Here is a 22789-nt window from a genome sequence, read left to right on the forward strand (position 1 = left end):
TTAATCTCAGTCTTGTAACAATGGTTGACCTAACATTCCATATGTGCATATATACAACCACACCTGATGTGGTTAAACACCTGTTCAGCTTTAATTCATCACAAAAAATGTCAGTCAGAGTTCTGAAATAGTTTGGATAAATAGGACATTCTCATTACTGTAAATTCTAACACTATTTGTTGGTAAAATACCTTGAGCATACACCAAATTGCCAATTTTTACACAAAAAAGTATTGTTTTCACTACTTATTTCTATAATTCAAAAAATCTTTCTAAATACTTGGTGTCCCATTTTAGAATTGGTTGTTATAATAGTTAGAAAAGAAGAAAATGGAAAACTAGAAATTGTTTTCCAAAAGGGGCACTTTTCCCTACTTTTCAGATTTATGCTGGTGTGAATAGTATTTTCATTTTCTTTGCAGCTGTCATATGAGAGAGTTCACCTTTATGACACCATGTCTGTTTGAGGTGGCAGCTGGTTCATAGTACTGTGTTTATGTCATTACTATGATTGTGATGTCATAAATGTAGTGCTATGGATAAAGATCATCATTCTGCTAAGAAAGCAGCGTGCTCTGTATCGGAAATAGCCCTTGATAGAAAAAGTGGGAAGGGACTATAGGAAGGCCACAAGATGGGTACACACTTAGTTAAGGATTTTTCCACAGTCAGCGTTCTTCTCTACAAATATTTTAGCCACTTTACCAACTTGGCTTCTTTACTGTATAACCACAGTGAATGTAAATGGTGAGCTATCTTATGAAATTGACAGAGCCTTGTCACTTTATAATCATTTTTATTCACACTTTTTAATTCATATTTTTAATCACCCTAATTTGCAGATGCTTTTTAGTTATCATTTGCCAGATTTCAGATTCTAGTGTTATTTTCTATCTTGTTTTTATTAAAACCCGAAGTTAATGGTGAAATATATATTAAGCCCTTTAAGTCCTGTCCAAAATGTTCAAAGCACTTTCCAAACACTAATGAATTAACCCTCACACCCTCTGTCTGAAGTAGGTATTATAATCTCCATTTTACAGACTGGGAAACCTAGGTTAAGAGATTAAATGATAGGACCAAAGCTATTAAAATGAGTCAGTGGCAGAGCCAAAGTTAAGAAATTCAGGAATGTATGCCCCATGGTTGGGCGCTAGGCTGTGCCGCTTCTCCCAAGATTTTGCTTAATATCGAAACATTTGTATAAAAGTGATTTATTAGTCTCTCCTTCTTATTCTGTTGCAGATTTGTACAATGATGAAGTAACTTGTATCACCAGAATTAGTTCCGTTTACATCCCAGCAATTGTTTCACAAATTGCCTGGCAGTAGCCACTAGCTTTTACATTTAATTCCATATTGTCCTTTTGTTTTTTGTGGCATTTGTGATTAACAAATGCCATGATAGAACAGGCTGTGATGCTGTTCCAGATCAATTCTTTCCTCTAAACTTTACATAGACCAGAGTAATTCAAAGCAGAGCTGAAGAACTGTGTACTTTACTCAACAAAAACGACTGCTGCTTCTTGCAGCTGGGAATTGCAATTAAGGTGTTTGCAGCATGATATTGATGGGAGCGCTTGTTCCTGTTTAAGGCCAACAGGGAAGATGGGAAATTAAGAGCAACCTTACAATGCCCCTTGGCAGGTGTTTTCAGGGAAGGTAATGCTGATTTAAGCAGAGTAATGCCAATGGGAATATTCTTTTGTTCCCTGGGACAATAGCATGCATTCTAAAACATATGCTGTTGAATGAATTTACCATACCACAGCAGACCTTTAAAATACTGGCTCATAAACAGTTGCAATAGGAGAATATTAATACTGTAATTAGTCTGCCCAGCTTGTTTTTTTCCCACAATAGAATCTGAGCTAAATTTTTTTGTACTCTACCCAGCTATACACTGGACACTGCTATGTTGAAGGAAGAATTCTTCTGTCAACCCAGCTCCCACCTACTGAAAAGATATACTGCTGTGCACTGTAGCATGTGTCTACACTACAGTGGTGCAGCTGCAGCTGTGTCGCTGTAGCATTTCTAGTGCAAACATACCCTGAATCTCTTGAAGCCCAGTCCTTTGTGGCCAGTGCAGGATTGTTCCTCTTAGTATTTTTTTTTTCTACTTCATTTTCCTATCTGATTGTAAATGTTTCAAATAATGTTTGAAAATTCTGTTGCTTCTGGGATGCTAGTATAAAAGTTTAAACACAGGTTTTTTCCTTTGTGAAGTTGCCATCTTAAATTCGCTCCAACACCATGAACAATGTTGATTCATCTAGTCCAGGGTTGATTTTCCTATTGTCGAGAAGAAGTCAGGTTCTTCACCAGTGTCCTGGGTCCCTTGTGATTGCAGGGAATCAGTCATGCCTGCCTGCGCCCAACATATAATGCCTTCTCAGTTTTACAGAGGAGGAGGAAAACTGACTAGCCACTCCCCAGGCAAATCGAATGTTAGAACTCAGGGGTTCTTGCCTTCGCTCAGCCTGCTCTAAAGGGAGGAAATCTCTCATGTTATGTGTACTCCTAGTGTCTTGCGTTTTGATTATTGTTGTCAAAATTAGACTCTGTTTTCAATTTATCTTGTGTCTGTTAGACTTTGGAAGTGTTTCCTTGGTAATCAAAAGTGGCTGAAACTTGGTGACCTTAAAGGGGCTTTTTTTTTTTTTTTTTTAAACTAGTAGCAAAGCATAATTTGTTGGGGGATGGAGAAAGGGTTGTCAGACACCTGGTGTTGTACTAAGCCATTATTTTCAGATTCTGAAGTGGCTGAGATATTTGTTGTGGGGCTGAAGAGAGATGGCTACTAGAAGGGGAAATTACAGTTATTTTACATTTTTTTCTCATTGACTTTATACATTTATTTTTGACTCTGTCAGAAATATGTAGAGGGTTTGAATTCACCAGATATTGTTCCAAGCACTCTCATATTGGTTTCTGCCTTTGTGTCATTTGGATGTGTGCAACATCAACATGAACCCTGGATGAGCCCTGAGCACATTCAGTGACTAGCATTCATTCAACTGGTGCTTGCCTTTCAAAATTGCACGTGCTTGTAGAAATTGTGTTGTGGTGCAAGAGGGCATGGGTAGTACTGATCTTGGATTGAACAAGTCTGTTATTAGAATGTTGCAAATGCAAACCAAAACAGATTTGGAACTTTGGATCAAAGTGGGAATGGATGGCTCAGGGAAACTGGTGGAATCCAGAGTGTTTGATCTCTAAGGGGCTAGAGCTGGTTCCCATCCAGTCCGGGCGGATGATGACCAAGTGTTGTTTTCTAATGTCTGTTCAGCTGTCTGTGAAATGAGTTTGCAGGGCCTTAGTCTACTCAGAATAATTTCAGAAGTGTTGACTGCGTTACTCACTGTCTGGGAGACACTGGGGTGTCGATGAGGGCTAGCTAGCTGAGTCTTAAAGCAGATAAGACTATGATGATGTTGGTCAGGTTGGTGAGTTTACCAGAGGAGATGGCAGGGATTATTTCTGGCCCTTCAAGATGTGTGTCTGCTGTTGGTTGACCTGGTTCATTATCTGGTGGGGGTGTCTAATGAGACTCCCACCTGCTGCTAGAAGATCAGATAGCAGCTACAAATGCTTTGACCTTTTTCCATCTACTGGCAGCTAGGAAGTTGCACCCCTTCCTTTCAGATTCATCTCTGCCTTTGAAATTAGATACCACCATGTGCTCTACATGCGGATACTTCTTAAATCTATTTGGAAAATGCAGCTAGTGCAGAATTTGTCAACTTGCTCAGTAATCAGTGTTTATTTCTATGAGCACGTAAGTCCTATGCTGTATGACCTGCCCTAGCTGCATGTTGAATTCTAGATTGATTTTAAGATGTTGGTTTTGAATTATAGGGCTGTAAATGGTCTGGGATCTCCCTGTCTAAGAGAAGCCTCTGCCACTATGATGCTGTCACAGCTGTAGTCAACAGAGGCACCTGAGCTGGAGTCCCAGGAATATAGGAGAGAGGAGGGTTGTTGACAGGATGTTTTTTATTAAGGTTGTGGGCCTTTGGAACTCGCTCCTTCCCCAGGTCTGTATTAACCTTTGGGTGTGTTACAGCGCCTGCCTGTGCTCCCTGGCCTTGCAGGGAGATTGATGGTGAGCAGGGCTTGTGGTGATGGGGGACTCTGGTGTGGGGGTCGATTAATTTCTGTTCTATTTACATGATCGCTGGGTTGTTTGATTTAATCTGTGGATATTGATTAGTCTGTTCATTTATGTAATGTACAGATTACCAAGGGCATCCAGAGTGCTGGAGGCGGGTGCCCTGTTGTCATTTGTAAAATCCAGATAAATCAATCCCAAAACCACCAGCAGACCTGGCCCCTTGATCACAGTCTCAGCAGAGAGGTTGAATGACTGAAGTTCCTTCTTTCCCCTGGGGCTAGTCTCTCTGTGGAAGTGGTGAGATACATGAGAAGGGGACTGTGTAAGAGTGGAACTTTGCACTGTTGCTGCTGTATCTACTCTGCAGCTAAAGGCAGTTTCTGTTTCAGTTTCTAGGGCTGTCAATCTTAGTATCTTTCAGCAGCAGTGAAATTCATAGGAGACATTTTTGTAGAGGAGTTAAATATTAATGTCCTAAATGCTCTTTCTGTTTGAATTATTGCCATTGAAACGCATTAACCCCACCATTGTTGTGCTTGGCCTTTAATGATAACGGAGGAGGAAATCTTGTAATGGGTTTTAGACTCTACACTAGTTGGGGTCAGGACAGTACTTTCTGAGATGTCTGCACAGCACCAAGCTAATCATGGGCACTTCTGTAAAATAAATAACTTTGAAGGCAATTTAGAAAGAACCCTGTGAAAGCAGAAATGTTGTAACAGCATGCTGATAGCTATTTGAGGTCTGAAGATGTTTGCATCTTGAGGGGCATCACAGCCAGTATGCCCTGTACTCCATATAGAGTCACCAGCAAGGGATAGGTTAGAAGCGGATTCTCCCTCAGAAGTTTCCCTTCGGTATGGTACTGCATGCTGCTAAGGCATTTGAGAAAAGGGTTACCCTTAAATTGATAGCATATGCACCCTATTCTCCAAACTCAAGGATAAAATTCCATCCATTCAACATACACAGAATCATCATTTTAAATAAAGAATTGAACAGTATCTACTGCTTTGGTCAGAGCATAGAAGAGATGGAAAATCAGAGCAAGAATAAGAACAGCAGAATTTTTAGGATTCAGGAAGTGGTGAGCAACATAAAAAGAGAATTCAAGAACTGCTTGAACCCTTACTTGGTTTGTTAATTTGATGTATTGTGAGCTTGGAGAAAGTTTCACTTAATGAAAACCCCAGTGATTATTAAATTGAATGTGACTGGAAAATCCTCTGAGGAAATTTTTGGATCTTAGTTTGTTTTATTTCATCTTATGACCGTAGTTATGTGTGAATGCTAATGTGGTGTAAAGAGCAGGAAGCAGTAGTTTGTCTGTTTCCAGATTTGTCTCACCAAACCAAAATTAAGAGACAAATTAAATTTTCTTAAGGCAGCATTGTCACTTGGAAATGAAGGCTCAAATTGCTGTTATTTCCAAGCAAAAGTCCAGATAATTTTAGATGAAACCAAGTTCATTATTTTTTTTTTTTAATTCACGCACACAGATGCTTTTTAGATAATAAGTTGCCTGTTTAAAAACCCTGGAAGAGGAGTTAGATGCTTCTTCAGTACATGATTTGTTGGATTTCATATAATAATTAGGCTGGAGTCGGACAATAGGAATAATGGGACTTACTGATAATTGGTTTTATTTTTGTCTTCTGGAAGACCAAATGGTTTATGGTATATTGACTTTAATTCTAAGGCTGATTGAATTTGTGATAATGTTCTCTAAGAATTGAAGCTGTAATTTTGCAGTCTTTTCTATCATACGTTGTTCAGTGGATTTATTTTATAGGCTTTCACTTCTTAAAAATCTGCATAGATGTAAAAAGTTAAATAGTAGAGATCTCGCTTGTCTTTATTTAACGAGGGACTTTGGTCTAAGGCATAGTCATGTGTGAGAGAGATTTGAATAGCCTCTCTTTGTATGTTCCTGTCTACTGCAATGTGTTTTTCCAAAATATGCATTTTTTGTAACAAGTGACACAGATTGATAACAAATGTTACAATCAGGTGTCTCAAACCAAGGTATTTGGGACTAGTGTTACCTTTAGATTTAGGAGCCCCAAGGTGTCCAGCGGGCTTGAGTGTCTTGAGCGATTTTGCCAGGAGTGAAATGTCAATGTGTGTGTGTGCTTTGCAGGGAGGATGGGGAGTTGGAGGAAGGAGAGCTGGAAGACGATGGGGGAGAGGAGCCCCAAAATGCCTCTGAGTCACAGGAGAGGGGTCGGAAAGAGAAAGGAGAGAAGCACCACAGTGACTCAGATGAAGAAAAGGCTCATCGGCGGATGAAACGCAAGAGGAGGAAAGAGAGAGAGAGAGAGAAAGAGAAAAGGAGAGCAAAAAAGAAAAGGAAATCCAAGCACAAAGTGAGTAAACAAACCTCCAGGGTCCTCTTAGCCCTGCCAGGTGCGGTAATAGGAATCCCAGCTGTGATGCTCCAAGAGCTCTGGGCTAGCCCACTGTAATGCAGCATAGGTCTCCTGCGTAGCCAGTGATTTCAGTGGCTGTGTTTATGTAGCTAACTTCTAGAGAACATACTAGCTGTACTGTCCTAAGCACAATCCTGCTGCATTAGGCCTTGCCAAATGGACGTATCTCATTATTGTGGCACTATATGGTATATTGTACCTCACCTACAAGTACATATGAGTTTACCATTTAAATTCGGCATAACCCAGCAGGGAGTAACAGTAAACAAACAGTGGGAAGGTAGAAGTTACCCTAGTAAGGAATGTCTCTCTTCTTTTTCTGTGTTTGCAAATATCTATAGGTGGAATGGAAAGGAAAAACAGTTTCATTTGGGAAACTAAATCTCTTTGTGTGAACACCTGAGCTTGCAAGGATACTAGTGAATGGCAAATTAAAATATCTGACTTGTAAAATCAAAGCTGTTTATGAGACCCTCAAGCTAACAGAGGGTGTAATATGAATTGCTTTCATTAGAAACTGATTAAACGAACTGGTAACTTTCCTATTCGGACAGAATCTACAGTGGAGTTTGAAAAACACTAGGAGCCTTTTGCATCATAAATGTTCAATTCAAGGAACACTATTAAGATTTTTGCAAACCAGACTCTGAGTTACCTTAAGAAAGACTGGTTTATATTGTGTGTGGCAGTCCAGATGCCTGGCAACAGAGTTGGAATTAAAGCTAAGAGCATAAGAGCCTCTGTATTAAAATTGTACAATATGTTTGCCTTGCCTTGCAGCGCCATGCATCTTCCAGTGATGACTTCTCTGATTATAGTGAGGACTCTGATTTCAGCCCCAGTGAGAAGGGGCACAGAAAGTACAGGGAATACAGCCCTCCCTACCCTCTTGTAAGTACTTGCGATCAACCAGTTGAGGAAAAAGCTGCTCTCTCCTGCACTGTGTTGGAAGTGTTGCAGGCTTTGCATACAGAGACCTGTCTTGCTCCATGCAGGGGTCTGAAGACCAGTCTTATGGTCTCCTGGCTTTGCCTCCAGGTGCTTAGCCCCTTCCATCTTTGTTGTTTTTTCCTTGGCTTTTAAAAATTAAATCATTACATCAAATGTCTCCTTTGGCCTTCTCTTGTCAAAAGGAAACCACTTCCCAACAAAGAGGCAGGGAAGAGCAGAAGGAAATGAGCAAATAAAAGCAAGTGTTGTGTTTCCTAGCAGAACAGCGGTGCTGCATGCATTTATTAAATTAGGAACTCAACATGAAGTAGGTGTGGTCTTCTTTCAGAGGCCATGGCCTCCGAATACAGAGGGTACCCTGAAGAATATTGTTGATTCAGGGAGCTACCTATTCCCAGGCTTTAATCCTGTCGAGTAGTGGCTGGGAGAAGAGAGGTGACATAAGTGCACCCTTCAGTGTCTCCTTCTAGCTCTGTCTGATGGCTCCCTTCTAGCCACACTTTGTGTGTACAGTCTCGATGAGGTTGTTCGTCTCCACCATGAGGGAGCTGCAGGCTTTGTAGGTTTGGGGATAAAGACTGCTCTATTTTCACAATTCCTCGGCGAGTATGGAAAGGGGGGCGTGCCCCAGGTACCTGCCGTGCTTCAGCCATCACCGCCCTTTTTCAGATTCCTTCATTGTGAATTCCTTCATTCCTTTTTGTCTGTCTACTTTTCTCAGTCTCACCAGCAGTATCAGTCCTCTCACAGTGCTCCCTTACCAAAGAAGAGCTACTCCAAAATGGAGAGCAAGAATTACAACATGTACGAGGATTATGAGAATGAGACCTATGGCGAATACGAGGGGGAAGAAGATGAAGACATGGGGAAAGAAGAGTATGATGACTTCACAAAAGAGCTGAACCAGTACCGGAGAGCTAAGGAGGGGACACACCGGGGGCGAGGTATGGCTGCTATTGTGAACATGCTTCTCAGGCCAAAGCCACTTTTCTAATCAGTACATAGAACACTTCTGCTTATTAAGATTGATAATCAATTGCCAAGTGAGGCCCTGATCTTGCAGTCGGATGCATGCAGGTGGACTGTTGTGCTCTGGTTCTGCAGAGGTTTGCTTGCATGGATCCAGTTGCAAGGGCAAAGCCGAAATAATTCATTAGTGCTATATAGTACCATCCAGAGAGAACCATTTCTTTCCATCTTTTTCTCTGCGAGGGCAAAGGTCAGATTGCATTTCTGTAGCTTTATATTTAAAGGCACATTCTTTCTCTTATGTCTCGATAGATTTTAAAATATAGGTGAGGTAAAAAAAATAGCGTGTCTTTTATGTACAAAGAAAACAAAGTCAGGATGACGAGGCAAGTCCGATTTCCTCCTGCTAAAGTATATTAAGAGTAAACTCTGAAGCATAGCACACTACTGGTCCAGCATGAAGGATGAAACTTTATGTGCAGTAATTGCCCTGCATTCACAACAGCTACTTCAAAATGTTTGCATCTTAGCCACTTTAAAAGTAATAGCTTCAGAATATTAAAAAGCATTGACCCACTTAAAACCAAATAGCATCAAGCCTTGCTCTTTCAAAAGTCCGAAATACACGGAACCTGCTCTTGCAAGGAGGAGGCGAATATTTTAATGTGTGTGTAAGTAAAAGATTATATTATCTGAGGAAGGATGGCTAAACGATCAGGGTGATAACTTGAAACTTGGAGGATCTGAGTTCGATTCCTTGCTCTTCCATAGACTTCTTGTGTGACCTTGGGCAGGTTACTTTGTTTCTCTGTAGCTTGGTTTCCTTATCTATAAAATGGGGAAAATAGCCCTGCTTTCCCTCATTGTGGTGTTGTGAGGATAAATACATTAAAGATTGTGATGCGTTCAGATACTATGGTAATGAGGGCAGATGAGTACCACAGATCGACGGATGTTGGTTACAGCTTGAGAAAGCCTGAAGCAGAACCATGGCGCAGATATTGTACCCAGTGTGTATGGTCTTTTCCATGTTCTTCACTATCTAACTATGACTGGATTCCTCACTGGAATGCCATTGACTTTCCATTCAATTAGGCATGCACTTAGTTTGTGTTCCTTAGGAAAATGACCCTACCTTGTATTAGTAGGCTAAAAGCCCCAGCACACCCTCCCAAACTCATCCGTCTCACTGGCAGTAACTCAGAGCTCAGTTACCATGACATTTGCTATCAGAAGCTGATCTGATTGTTCTCTGGAAGTCAGAGACAACCATGTTACTCTTGTGAACCAACATGGTACCTGCTCCAAAGACAGCTGGTCATTAGGTGTGGTGCCATGTGGCTGTTGGAGTGCTCAAGTACAGCAATAGCAGACTAATGCTTGTTTGCTTGCTCTCACAGGCAGTCGAGGCCGAGGCCGAGGATACCGAGGACGTGGAGGCAGAGGTGGAATGAGAGGGCGAGGGATGGGCAGAGGAGGCCGTGGGAGAGGCAGAGGCGAGCATCCGGAGGAGGAGGAAGAAATATATGAGGAAGAAATGGAAGTAAGCCCTATTACTGAACTGTGTGTGAGTCCCCCAGAGATGGGGAGTGTTACGGGGAGAGAACATTCCTTTCTGGAACCAGAAACAGTGTGGGGGAACATCAGCCTTGGGTCCTCCAGCAAGAGTTGGGTCACTGATCACTCTTCTTTCTGAATTGCAGTATGGTGACAACGAAGAGCCAATGGGTGATGAGGAGTACGATGACTATTCAAAAGAGCTGAACCAGTACCGGAGGAGCAAGGAGGGCAGAGGGCGAGGTACGTGCCTGAGCCCAGAGCAGAGTGAACTAAATGGTGCTTGGGTGCTCTGCACAGTCTGGAGAGTAAAGCCAGCCTGTTGTATCGTAATGGTCGGGTTTTACTTGGGTAAAAAGTATAAATGATGTTGTTTTGCTCTATTTCAGGTTTAAACCGGGGACGAGGGCGTGGCTCCCGAGGGAGAGGAAACAAGGGGATGGGCAGGGGAAGAGGAAGAGGCGGGAACAGAAGTGGAATGGGGAAAGGTGGTGGAATGAACGAGGATGACGATTACTATGATGAGGACATGGGGGTAAGCAGCTCTGCATTGTCTCATTGGGGTCTTGCTGCAGTTGGGTCACCTGTGGAATCATGCACATGGGGTTTCTCTCTCTCCGACATTCCAGACAGGCTTCTGCAGAAATAATTTCACTTGGATGTATTGAAATTTAGGACTGAAGTTTGTGCTTTCTGAGCCTGCCCAGTGGCTCTTTGCACCCAGAACAAACTCGTTCAGCTTGCACGTAAAGATGGCTTTTTCTGTCTGTCAGTGCTGCATACTGGCCTGGTCTCAGAGCCACAAGCTGACCTCTTTCTGTCTCATTCATCATCATTGAGAGTAAAGATCCAGCCCTCGGGCTTCTGCAACCCGATTGAGTGCAGAACTTGGGAAATAATTAACAGTCCTGATGATGCGGCACAGACAGAGCATAACCCAGCTCCTTCTCCCACCAGGTTGGGCTCTGCAGGGCTTCCAGGAGTAAAACCAGTAACTGTTGATTTTGCTTAGTAAAGTGACCAGCGGACACTGAACCATCACAAAGAGCAAATCTGCCAAGAGGACAGAGCTCCTTTTATCTAGCCACTTTTCTCATCCTAGCTGCACTTCAACAGGCAGGAGGCTGGTGATTGATCACATACTCCTGTGTTTGGGCAGAAAAGCTTCCAAGCAGCCTGATTTTGAACCTCGGGCATTGATTTTCTCCCTTCTTTCAAAGGATTCCTCGGCCTGTTTTTGTCTGGGATGAGAAGTGCTCTCTGGCACTGTTTGACTAACACCAAGTAATGCTAAAAAGAGGGAGGAGTATGAGGGGAGCCTTTATTAGTGCATGTCATCAAGTGTGTGCACTGACCTTACGCCAGCTTCAGTCAGAAAACGACCCCCATTCCTCACCCACCAAAAAGGATGATCTCTGAAATAGCTTAAAATGAGCCCAAAGTGTAGACTTCATATTTGTGCATTACCCAGCAGTGTAAACATGGGTCTTTCCCGGCCTCCCTGGCAATTATCCCTTTTTCAGTCAGGATGAATTTTTCAGAATCTGATGGGTTGATGGACAAACCAGTTTAAATCCAGCTCTCCACCTAGCTGTGTTACAGTCGGTCAGGCTGAGAGTCTTACTTTCCCTACCTCGCTCTTTCATGCAAGACGTTCATGTGCACTTTGAAATGCATAGTGTAGGGAGATGGTTAACATCTTTCCCTGGCTCCGATTTGCCTCTTCGGGCTTGTTAACTACACCCTTTCAATTATTACAGGATGGAGGCGGCAGTGGGAATTACAGGCGGAACGACCATGATAAACCCCACCAGCAGTCAGATAAGAAAGGAAAAGTTATCTGCAAATACTTTGTGGAAGGCAGGTGTACCTGGGTAAGGAATTAATTAATTCTGGTCTTGGCTTGAGTATTAGGCATTTCTGTAGTCCCTAAAATGCACTCAGGGCTGTACAAGACAGAGAGATGTGGTCCTTGCCCTAAAGTCTAGAATATATGTTGCAAGTGATCACGTGCTGGGTGCTAAGAGACTTACACTGCGTGTAAGGGAAACCAAGCGTGCAAACACCAATCTATGACACTCAGTTGCTTTACTTACTGATTCTCCCATTTTAAACGCACAAGATATAGTAGTGGTACACAGAGCCCCGTTTTCAAGGATTTCAGTATCAGACCCCGCAGCAGAGTCAATTCCATAATAAGCGCCTTGTAGGTGTTTGCTGCCCCCGTTAGTTAGTGTGTATGCTTTACTGTTTCCATAAAGTGGGGTTGTTGTACTTTTTCTACAGGGGGAGCATTGCAATTTCAGCCATGACATCGAACTACCAAAGAAACGGGAACTGTGCAAGTTTTACATCACCGGTTATTGTGCGAGGGCTGAGAATTGCCCTTACATGCATGATATCCTTTCCTGTTGTTCACTGGGTTCCCAGTCACCATGGAGATCCATGGCTTTAAGTCAGTCTTGTTGGTTCTGTGTCACTGCAGGGTATGTGCCAGGCCAGCCTGTGCACCAGGGAAAAGTGGGCCGGAAGAGTAAGTCCCTGCACCAGGCGGTTTACAATCTACAGGCAAGTGCCTGTATGACACTGGTTCCTAGAATGTGGGGAGCACCCCACTTGGGGGAGGGGACTGTGAAGGGCCAGCTGGGGGTGTAGACAGGTCTCTCATTTGTTCTTCAATCTCCGCTTTTGTTTTTAAAAAAGTCAGTCTCTAGCTGTTAGAGTTGCAGACAAATCCTTCACATTGGGATCTGAGTTAATTGATACAGGGACTCTGCCTGATTTTGCCGAGAGCCTGAAACAATGACTTTGGGATGGGAGAAAGAACTGCCCTGAGTGTAACCTATGCAGCTGTGCCTGAGCTTGAGCACTGAGGTGTGAATTGCCCCATTCATTTCAGTGGTATTGACTCAGATGCCAGTGATAACACTTTAAACAGACACATTGTTAATTATGTCACTGCTCAGTGACGCGCGTCAGAAAGGAAGGGAAGGGTCCTGTGCTGAAGATCTGCACTGATGTTTCCCAGTGGGGGAGGGAGGGAGTGAAGGACTAGCCGTGGGGGTGTGGAAGACGTATACCTTAAGATGTGTAGACTTTTAACAGCACACGAGAGCTGTGGGGACGTGATGAGTGGCTTCATGTTCATGAAGGTGGGCTCAGCTTGCAGACTACACAGGATGAAGTAAGCACGGGAATGGGGTCCTTACGGCGGCTGAGCTGCACAGAGCAGGTGGGTTCTCAGGAGTTTTTGAAAAGAAAAATGCGGGGTGTGGGGCGGTTGGTTGTGTTTTAATTTCTGTGTCAGGACCATAGAGATTTTACATGCTTAGTAAGAACATACCACTTCAGACCCATTGGTGCAGCATTGTTAAAAAATATCCTGTCTGCCCATTGACAGCTTTGTTTTCCTTAATACGTTGTACGTGACTTTCCTTGTAAACTGTTCCATACCACTGGGAATTGTATCAACGGGGATGATTGCATGTTTTCCCATGAGCCACTCACAGACGAAACGCGGGAGCTCCTGGACAAGGTAAGAAGAAATGTTAACGTGGGTTCATTTGCGAGCACTCTCTTGCCTCAGCTGATATGCTGCCCGTGCAAGACTTTCACAGCAAGGAAAGAGGGGGGTTTTAAGGTGGTGTAGCAAGGGTGTAATTCGGAGTTCTGAGATTCAGTTCTGAAAAGGGAAGTGCAGAGAGCCTGGTCTGATGCTGCAGAATACAAGTCCCATCATTTGGGATGCTTTCAGCTTGCTTAAACACTAGTTTAATGTACAGTAGGAGACAATCCTGTGCTGGCAGAGAAATGACCCCGTAGGTCCGACCCATGTCTGACTTCTGTGGTGCTGCAATTTAATGCTGAAAACATCCACCCTTCAGATCCCCAGTGACACCGTAATTGGTGGGCATCTATCTGTGTCTATGTGTGTGTGTTATATTTATAACATGTAAACTCATTTACTTCAGTCAGACCCCTGACTAGATCTCTGAATGTGTTATGGGCTCTCTCCAGAAATGGAGAACAACCTGCCTGTTCTGCTTGGCTTGACTGACTCATTGAAGCACTCATGGCTGCTCCCTTTTCTTGCCACTAAAGTGATTGCTCAGAACCTGAAGACAGTAGCCAAATGGAAAGGTGGCGGTGGGGTTGTGAGAGCAGTGGTGTGAGGGCTCAGCTCAGTATGATTGTCTCTTTTCCAGCCGACCAACACTGTATCATAGTCACGGAGAAGGTGCTTTTCTCTACTGCTCTCTCTAGGGCCTACCCACTCTCCACTTGGTGGGCTATGCACTCATTTATCTCTCCCTCAGATGCTGGCCGATGATGCAGAGGCAGGTGCAGAAGATGAGAAAGAAGTTGAAGAGCTAAAGAAGCAGGGTATCAATCCATTACCAAAACCTCCACCCGGAGTGGGCCTGCTGCCCACACCCCCTCGTCCTCCTGGACCGCCAGCTCCAACCTCTCCCAACGGCAGGCCAATTCCTGGAGGACCGCCACCTCCTCCACCACCCCCACTTCCACCGCCAGGGCCACCACAGCTGCCACCTCCACTGCATGAGCCTCTCTCACCACAGCAGCTTCAGCAGCAGCAGGACATGTATAAGAAGATCCCATCTCTGTTTGAGATTGTGGTACGGCCCACTGGGCAGCTGGCGGAGAAACTAGGCGTGCGGTAAGCATGACCTTCCCTTGCAACTACCTACAGATGCACGGGAGGAATGATGCTCAGTGAGAAAGTCAGGCATAGGAGGTGGTGGTGGGGAGTTACGTATGCAGTTGATAGGTCATTATTCATACCCTTCTCTCAGAGGGTCTTAAAGTAATTTTACAGGCCTAAATTCATCCACAGCCTCACACAGTCACAAGCAAAAAGTTCCCACTTGTAGTCTAGTAGTTATTTAATGTAGTTAATACATGGAATTTCTTTGTTTAGTGTTACTGGCATAGTAGTAAAATTCTCCCTACATGCATCTCATAAGATCTGACACAGACATAGACACAGTACAAGGTGAAAAGGAACTTGTACTCGCTCAGACTGTGTAATCAGAACATTATGTGTTTCTTGTTCTCTTTTCTATGGATAGGGTCTGAACTAGGCCAGTCAGGGTTCTGCTCCTGACATCTGATTTGCTGCAAGGTTAGCCTGTCTCCCTTGCACAAGAAGAACTCTGTGCCATGGTGTGGTTGTCTAGCCAGGAGGGAGCAGCACTGTGTGAATTCAGCATCCTGCTACCAGGGGATGTAGTCCCTGGTGTCACTGAAACTTTGCAGTGCAGAGTTGGCTGCTGAAGTGGAGAAATGGGGAGTAGGAGCCTTTTGAGTGGAAATGATGCTTTTCTGAATTTTGCGCACAGACTGGGCTCCTCTGGTGGGTACATTAAAACGACTTGGTCCGTGCCCACAGGAAGCAGCACATGCAGTAATGTGCATTCCCTGTATCACTGTGCCTATCCCTCTAGTACTGATGGGGACACTGCTGTATGCCCTGCTTGCTGTTTTTAGGTAAATGGGACTGATCTCAAGTTTGCATTTTAAAAGTTAAATTTCCCTGTGTTCTCTTCCAGGCACCCAGTTCCACCACCACCCCGCTTCCCTGGGCCTGGTGGACCACCTGGGCCTATGCCAGGACCCATGCACCCTGACATGCATCCAGATATGCACCCTGACATGCATCCGGATATGCACCCTGACATGCATCTTGACATGCATCCCGACATGCACCCCGACATGCACCCGGATATGCATCCCGACATGCACCCAGATATGCACCCGGATATGCCTATGGGCCCAGGGATGGGTCCTGGGCCCCCAATGGGTCCTGGGCCCCCAATGATGCCATACGGCCCAGACGATTCTCCACACTCTGGAATGATGCCCCCTGGCCCACCTGCACCAAACTTCTACGATAATTTCTACCAACAGCAAGAGGGCCTGGACATGGACCCTGGCTTGATGGGTGACCCAGGTACATCCCTCTCACTAGCTGTCCTTGGGATATCTCTATTTACCATGAATGACAGGAGTTGTTCTTGTGCAGGGAGGGCTGGAGATGCCATGTTGGCCTGGTCTGTTTTAGCTAATTGTGTTCTCTTAATGTATTGGTACATTACCAGTTCATGTGCTGTTCTGGGCGACTAGGCAGAACTCACAGCAGATAAGAGTCAAACATTGGCTGGTTTCATGGGCGGAAGCCTCTTTTTAGTGCTTTCTTCAGAGTTGGTTGCTGTCTGCGGCTGGATGAGAAATAATTTCAGTGTGCTGTGATTGTGAATGTTTGCCCTGTTCTTTCCATGGCAGAGGACTATGGGAATTATGACGATATGGAAGAGCCTCTGGGAGAGCATCTTTTCCCTGACCAGTCCTTGGAACCCGACTCCTTGTGTGAAGGAGGGGCTCCAGGATTACACAAACCATCAGCCAACATCCCTGACTTCCTGCCATCCGCCCAGAAAGCCCTGTACCTGAGGATCCAGCAGAAGCAGCAGGAAGAGGAGGAGAGGGCTCGGAGACTGGCCGAGAGCAGTAAGCAGGAGCGGGAGAACGAAGAAGGCAAGTGGCAGAGCACTGACTCCTTTGTTCAAACATGTGTCCGTGAGGGATGCTCCTGGGGTCCCACACCAGACTAACCTGCTATCCTGGCTTAGAAGGTCATGCCTTGTTTCCTCCCAGAGTCCGTTGGCACCATTTCTGGTTGGCTGGAGTTGGTCTCTGCCTTCCTCCTCCTCCTGGGCTGTGGGCACTGGCACAACATCTGCATTTCCATGCTGTGCTTGCAACATTCCTGTGCTTGCAGGTCTCTCTGTGACAGAGACAAACATCCTATCTCAGATCTGTCTTTGCCCAGCCCCTCTCTGTGAGGGCTAGGACATGCTGTGGAGTGCAGACATCCTCCCTGTTTTCCAAACTGGCAGTCCTGTGGGAATGCCATTCTGCGTCCCATCCCTTCCATCCCCAGCTCCTCGCTGAACATACTCAACAGCTCAGGCCAGCGGTGAGATCTGTGCTTTTATTTTACAAATGACAAAACTTGAAACAAAAAATGCCACTGTAGGGATTGTGATCTCAACAAACAGCTCTTGGTGCCAGCATGGGCCCCGTGTGGGAGCTGGGGAGATATTCTCTGCAGATGGGGGTCTCTGTAGCTGATCAGGCTCCTGGTTTTGTAGCGAAGGGCACTGCAGGTTTCTGAATAACATGCTGTCGGGCCTTTGCCAATAAATCTCCCAACCATTGATTCAGAACCTCCCTTCTTAAGGAGGGTCTGGGATGGGCACAGAAAGTCATGAAGGAAGAAATAGGTGAGATGAAGAATAGCAAGAATATGCTAAAGAAATAAGAGCTTCTGGCTGAAGGATCCAGGAAATGGCAACACTGAGGTGTCTGCTAAATGTTTATGGATCCCTTTCTAGCACTGCAGCATTGAGAGCTGCAAGGGACTGAGGGAGCTGTTTGTTAATGTGAGACCAGTTGCAGACTGTAACAGAACCATTTACCCTGTGATTAGCTTTAGTTGCATACACTGTGGTATTTGCTTTCTCCTTATGCTTTCTCTTCTCCTCATTCCCAGGTGATACTGGCAACTGGTATTCCAGTGATGAGGATGATGGTGGAAGTAGTGTCACTTCCATATTGAAAACGCTAAGGCAGCAAAGTTCAAGCAGGCCTCATGCCCAGGCATCCCATGGAGAAATCAATAGCAGCAGTGGCCCATCATCAGGTATGAATGACCCTCGCCTGCAGAAGGCCCAGCCAGCAGGGAGCGGTCGGCCTGCCGATCCACGTGTGCTGCGGGATCCCAGGCTGTCTCGAAATGCCGATACTTCTGGGCCATCTAGTACTGGGGACGCAGGGCCCACTGACCCGAGATTAGCACGACACGTTCCCACCTCTGCCCTGAAGCAGGATGCTCCTCATTCCAGCATGGCTGCCAGTCAGAAGGCTGCCTTGGTTCCTGAGGAGGAGGACGGGGAAAGAGCACTAAGGGACAAACCGGTCAATATCCCCTTAGACGCACTGCCGGCCCATGCTCTGCGAGATCCCAGGTCTCAGCTACAGCAGTTCAGCCACATAAAGAAAGATGTGATCCTAAACAAGCCAAACTTTGCCCGAATGGTTCTGTGGAGCCCGGAAGATCTGATCCCACTGCCTATCCCAAAGCAAGAATTTGTTCCTGTCCCGGCTGCACTCCAGTCACTACCTGCCCTCGACCCACGACTTAACAGGCCCCAAAATACAGGCCTTTCTGACCCCAGACAAAGAGCAGCAGCAGCCCAAGCAGAGCCTGCCACTGGTTCTGGCACCAACATCCCTGACTTCGAGCTGTTGTCAAGAATATTAAAGACTGTGAATGCGTCTGGCAGTCCAGTGCCTGGCCAGAGCGATAAACCGAGTGACCCTCGGATGCGCAAAGCACCAGCCGATCCCAGGTTACAGAAACCAGCAGAGCCAGCAGCTGCCAGAGCTGCTAAACCTGCAGAGCCAGCACAGCCAACAGCTGCTACCACTCCCAGCTGTGAGACAGCTCCCACCATTGCTCCCTATGATCCCAGGCTGCTGTCAGCTGGCGGACTAAGCAAAGGCAGTAGCCAAAGCAGTGTGCTTAGTGGGATTAGCCTATATGACCCCAGGACTCCGAGTTCAGGTGGTAAAGCCACAGAGTCTCCCAGTGAAGGAAATGCGACGTTGAAAGGCCCAGATGCCAGCAAGAGCGCTAACAAGGCCAAGGAGCCTCTGTTTGTGCGCAGGTCTGCGCTGGATCAGCCTGAGTCCGAGAAGGCGAGCGCTGAGCTCGCGACAGACAGATACAATAGCTATAACAGGCCGCGTCCCAAGGCCTCTGCCTCTGCCGTCGCCACCACCTCCTCCTCCTCCACACCTGCCCAGGAGATTGCACCTCAGCCCGGAGTTCATAATCTCCCTGTGCCCTCTGTCTATGGCATGGTTAAGCAGACCACAAAGTCTGGCTCAGGCAGCCCTTTTGCAGGGAACAGTCCCGCCCAGGACAATGAGCAGCAAGATGCTGGGTCTCTGAAAGATGTTTTTAAGGGCTTTGACCCCACAGCGTCACCGTTCTGCCAGTAGTATTAAAGGACTGGCCTTGCGTCCATGTATTGAATAGCAGCGCACAGTGTGGGTAACCTTTTTTTTTTTTTATTCCATTAGTGCTCACTTTAGCCATATAACGTGTATATAAATCATTTTGGTTCTGGTCAGTGCTGTAACATATAGTCGCAAAGATGCATTTTAAATGAATAATCAAAGTATCCTTGTGCAGTAATAACCACCGTTTTGTTTGGCTACCCTAATAGTTTGTTTTAGAGCTTTCCTTCAAAATGCGATTGAAATCATTCTTGGAAAATAATGAATTGTCTAAAATCTCCTTGGGAAGCTGTGGCAGACCTGTCACGCCACCCTTTTGTCCTCTCTCTTTACAGTAGGCTGTGTCTAAACATCTCCCCTATACTACATTCAGGATAAGGGTAGTGACAGACTGGATGGCAGAGAAATGTGGTTCATCCGTGTTGTTTAGCAGATTAAAGCTGTGAGCCATGTGGATTAGTGGAATATGCGTTCACATCTAAAATTTAACTAACTAAAGTATTTGTATCATAGTCTTTTTTTAAATTCTAGTACAGTGAACAGAATTACCATGGAAACATAACCATGTGGGATTATTTTTGTAATTTTGGGGGTTTTGTTTGCTTTTGTTTTAGGTAAATATTTGATGCCCTTTCCTGGAGGTTTTTTGATTGTAAGACCCAGCTGGGTTGTCACAGGGCTTGCATTCTCAAGACCTTCCATGGATGGCCATGGAATATTTGCATCCCAAAAAGTTGTGGAGTCTACCAAAAAAAAGTTGTATTATTGAAATTCAAATTACTAATCTCAATCAGATTTCACTTGTATATATTTTGCGTATGGAGGGTTTTTCCATAAACACAAATCTGTGTTCTAAGATTTTCAGTAGATAATCCCCACTCCCACTCTACCAAGCAGAAAACCCATCTCCACCCAGCTGAGATGAGTGAACTCTGCATGTAGTGCCTTTGAGAATGCAGAGTTTTGTCCTATAGTGCCACGCTACAAAGAGAGGCTGTTCAATTCTTTAGCCAGAAAAGCGATGTGAGATGCCGAATACTTTTTCTGATTCATTCTGTGTTTAGAAATAAACATGTAGATGGAAGTGTGAGAAAGATTAACTGTGCTTTCAGTGTATGCAAGGAAAAGCAGTTAAAGGGCAAGGAACGTGAGTGGCAAATAATCAAGCTTTTGAAAATGGACTGGATGTGGTAGAGTCTGTGGTTATGAAAATGGTTGTTCAGGGAAAAAAGATCTGGGTGATTTCCTTCTGTGGCTTAGTGTTCTTGCTACAAGCAGGTTCATTGGGTAAAAGGGGTAATGGGTATATTAACCCTTCCAACAGACAAGATGAGAGTCTGTAGCCTACATTTTCCTGATCACCACTCTGCCCCGCACCTGTTTCAAATGTGCATTGTTAGATCTTTGTGAGGCTGCCTCTTTGTATAGGTCAAAGCTGCAGTCCTCACATACACAGACTTTTTTTAAATCTAGAATATGTTGCATACCAGAAATGGGAAAATCCTTTTGCCTTTGATGATGAAACTGTATGAATACTTTTTCTCCACCCCTTGCTCCCCTTGGTAGTCTCTGTGATTACTTTTGAGTCAAGGTGTGTCCTACCCCCTAGTTCCTGTTATTTCAATAGATTTGTGGCTGTTGAGCTAATTGTATTCGGCCATTTGTCACATGAATGCTGGTAGTTCCCCCCACTCACAAGTATTTGGCTGGCAAAGCCTGTAGCAAACATGCTCACAAGTATTGGAAGATAAAGACATTTTATGCAAAGTGTCTTTAAAGCATAAACTGCACCAAGGAAAAGCAAAAATGCTTGCACCCTTTTAGCTGTATATTAAGACATAGATCTGTACAATTAAACATGACCAATATGCAGTATCAACTCCTGTGAAATAGTGGAAACCGAGTTAAATATTTTGAACTCATGGCTGAGCCAGGTGTGTTCTTTACACTTTAACCAGGTAAACATCTGTGGTACTAATAGGAAAATGTCTTTAGAGTGAGAACTGAGCATAGCACTTTCTTCTGACTGAGGCACAAGCTGAAACTTTTGTCAGAGAGGCCAAATGTTGATCATGGTGGGTGTTTTAAAGGCACGTTGTGTGTATCTTAACCCTTCTTCTCCAGGCAGTGATAAATCAGCTTAGTTGATGGTCTGGTGCCAGGCTGTCCCAGCTTACCCACCTTCTCCAAAAGAGAGGCAGGCTCAGCACCCAGGTGCTGGTTATTTTGCACATGAAGTTGTCCCTTTTTTTGAATATGCATTGTGCATTGCAACTTCCTGTTTTATTGCAGAATATTGCTCGAGTGGCTGTACCTCTCTGGCTTGAGAATTCATCCATCACATCATGTCACAGTGGCTTGTCATCTGGCTGGTGTCTGCATAAGGAGTAGTATGAGAGAGGAAAAACATTTCTCAGTACGCTGGCTATCACCATTTAATCTGGTTTAGGATGAATTTTCAAACAGTGAAACAGCTTCTTAAAAACCCACTCAGTTTTGCTGTAAGCATTACAGTTTATTTTGAAAAAGTTCTTAAGATAATTGGTGTTGTTTGGTTTTGGTGCATGTGAAATTAACATTAATAATGCCAAAATTAACTCGTTTAAATTAAAAGAAACAGTCTGGACTCTGAAGTTTTGTTATGTTTATGTTCAGTGTTAATTTAATTGTCTTCTTCCCTTGGGACACTATTCCTTTTACTTTTTCCTGCACCCCGCTTTAATTTGAAGCAAGAGGTTGTACCAAATTCACTCTAAACAATGTCTCTTAACCCAGCTGAATTCCAGAAAACCCAGATGCCACTGGATTGTGCTGATCTGTTTGATATATGCATGTCCCCATTGGAGATTTAACTGCCTATTCAAATTTCATCTTGTATCTCTACCTGAAATTATTTGCTAATTTTCAGTGAATCAGTGTGGCATCTGTGTATTAGTGCACTGTTGAAGTGGTTTATCTCATGCTTTCTCTCAGCTTTTAACCTGCAGTGAAGTGTGACATATGAACTCATTGCTTTGGAGTTGGCTGATATTACTGTAACAAAAAAAGAGAGAAATTAAATAAATCATTTGTCATTTTCTGCCATGTGAGATTGCTTTTAATGAGGGATGTAAATTCAGTGGCATTTGTAAGATAACCCTAAACATTTGTAACATAAAAAAAAGTTGAACCCTGTCCAAACTATAAAAAGTGATGATGCTCTACTTTTTAATATATTCACCATAACGTAAAACATCACCAGTCTTTAATCCATTAATATTTTTCCATCTGCCAGAGCTTTAAGAGAAAAAAATAATGCTCTAACTGAGATTGTAATAAACTGTAAATACTATTTCAGAATTGAAGTTGTTGATGCAAATATGTATATACTGTATTGGTATTTTTACAATGACTGTTTTGTTGCATGGCTTTGTGTTTTTTTCCTTTTTTATTGCACATTTGTCTTCCAAAAATGTCATCTATATTTCTCCTGTGAGCTCTTTAATCTTCTATAATTGTATTACTGCCATTAAAGAATGCAGTTATTTTAAAGGTTTCTGGTTCATTTGGCTCGGGCGTTGGGTTATCTGAATTTATGTTTGTTTAGCAATTCTACCTGACAGCTCTTTATAAATTATAGCTACAAAATAGTTGTAACCCTTCATTTTCATAAGAGAGTTAAA

General features: G+C 44.1%; 1 protein-coding gene across 1 annotated transcript in view; it reads left to right on the forward strand.

Moving 5' to 3' along the window:
- Nucleotides 1–22652, forward strand: part of ZC3H4 (zinc finger CCCH-type containing 4) — a 29118-nt gene extending 6466 nt beyond the window's left edge. Inside the window, exons 2-14 of the mRNA XM_067556572.1 lie at nt 6257–6482; nt 7326–7436; nt 8218–8440; nt 9866–10008; nt 10169–10265; nt 10412–10557; nt 11783–11896; nt 12309–12420; nt 13448–13557; nt 14339–14700; nt 15593–15993; nt 16326–16577; nt 17596–22652. Of these exons, the coding sequence (XP_067412673.1) occupies nt 6257–6482; nt 7326–7436; nt 8218–8440; nt 9866–10008; nt 10169–10265; nt 10412–10557; nt 11783–11896; nt 12309–12420; nt 13448–13557; nt 14339–14700; nt 15593–15993; nt 16326–16577; nt 17596–19109 (3811 nt within the window). The 3' untranslated portion in view covers nt 19110–22652. The remainder of the gene's footprint in view (nt 1–6256; nt 6483–7325; nt 7437–8217; nt 8441–9865; nt 10009–10168; nt 10266–10411; nt 10558–11782; nt 11897–12308; nt 12421–13447; nt 13558–14338; nt 14701–15592; nt 15994–16325; nt 16578–17595) is intronic.
- Nucleotides 22653–22789: the final 137 nt, after the last annotated feature.

Source organism: Emydura macquarii, unplaced genomic scaffold, assembly GCF_026122565.2.
Source record: "Emydura macquarii macquarii isolate MOO-44397 ecotype Brisbane River unplaced genomic scaffold, CSIRO-AGI_Emac_v2 contig_1790, whole genome shotgun sequence".
In the NCBI taxonomy this organism is placed as follows: domain Eukaryota; kingdom Metazoa; phylum Chordata; order Testudines; family Chelidae; genus Emydura; species Emydura macquarii.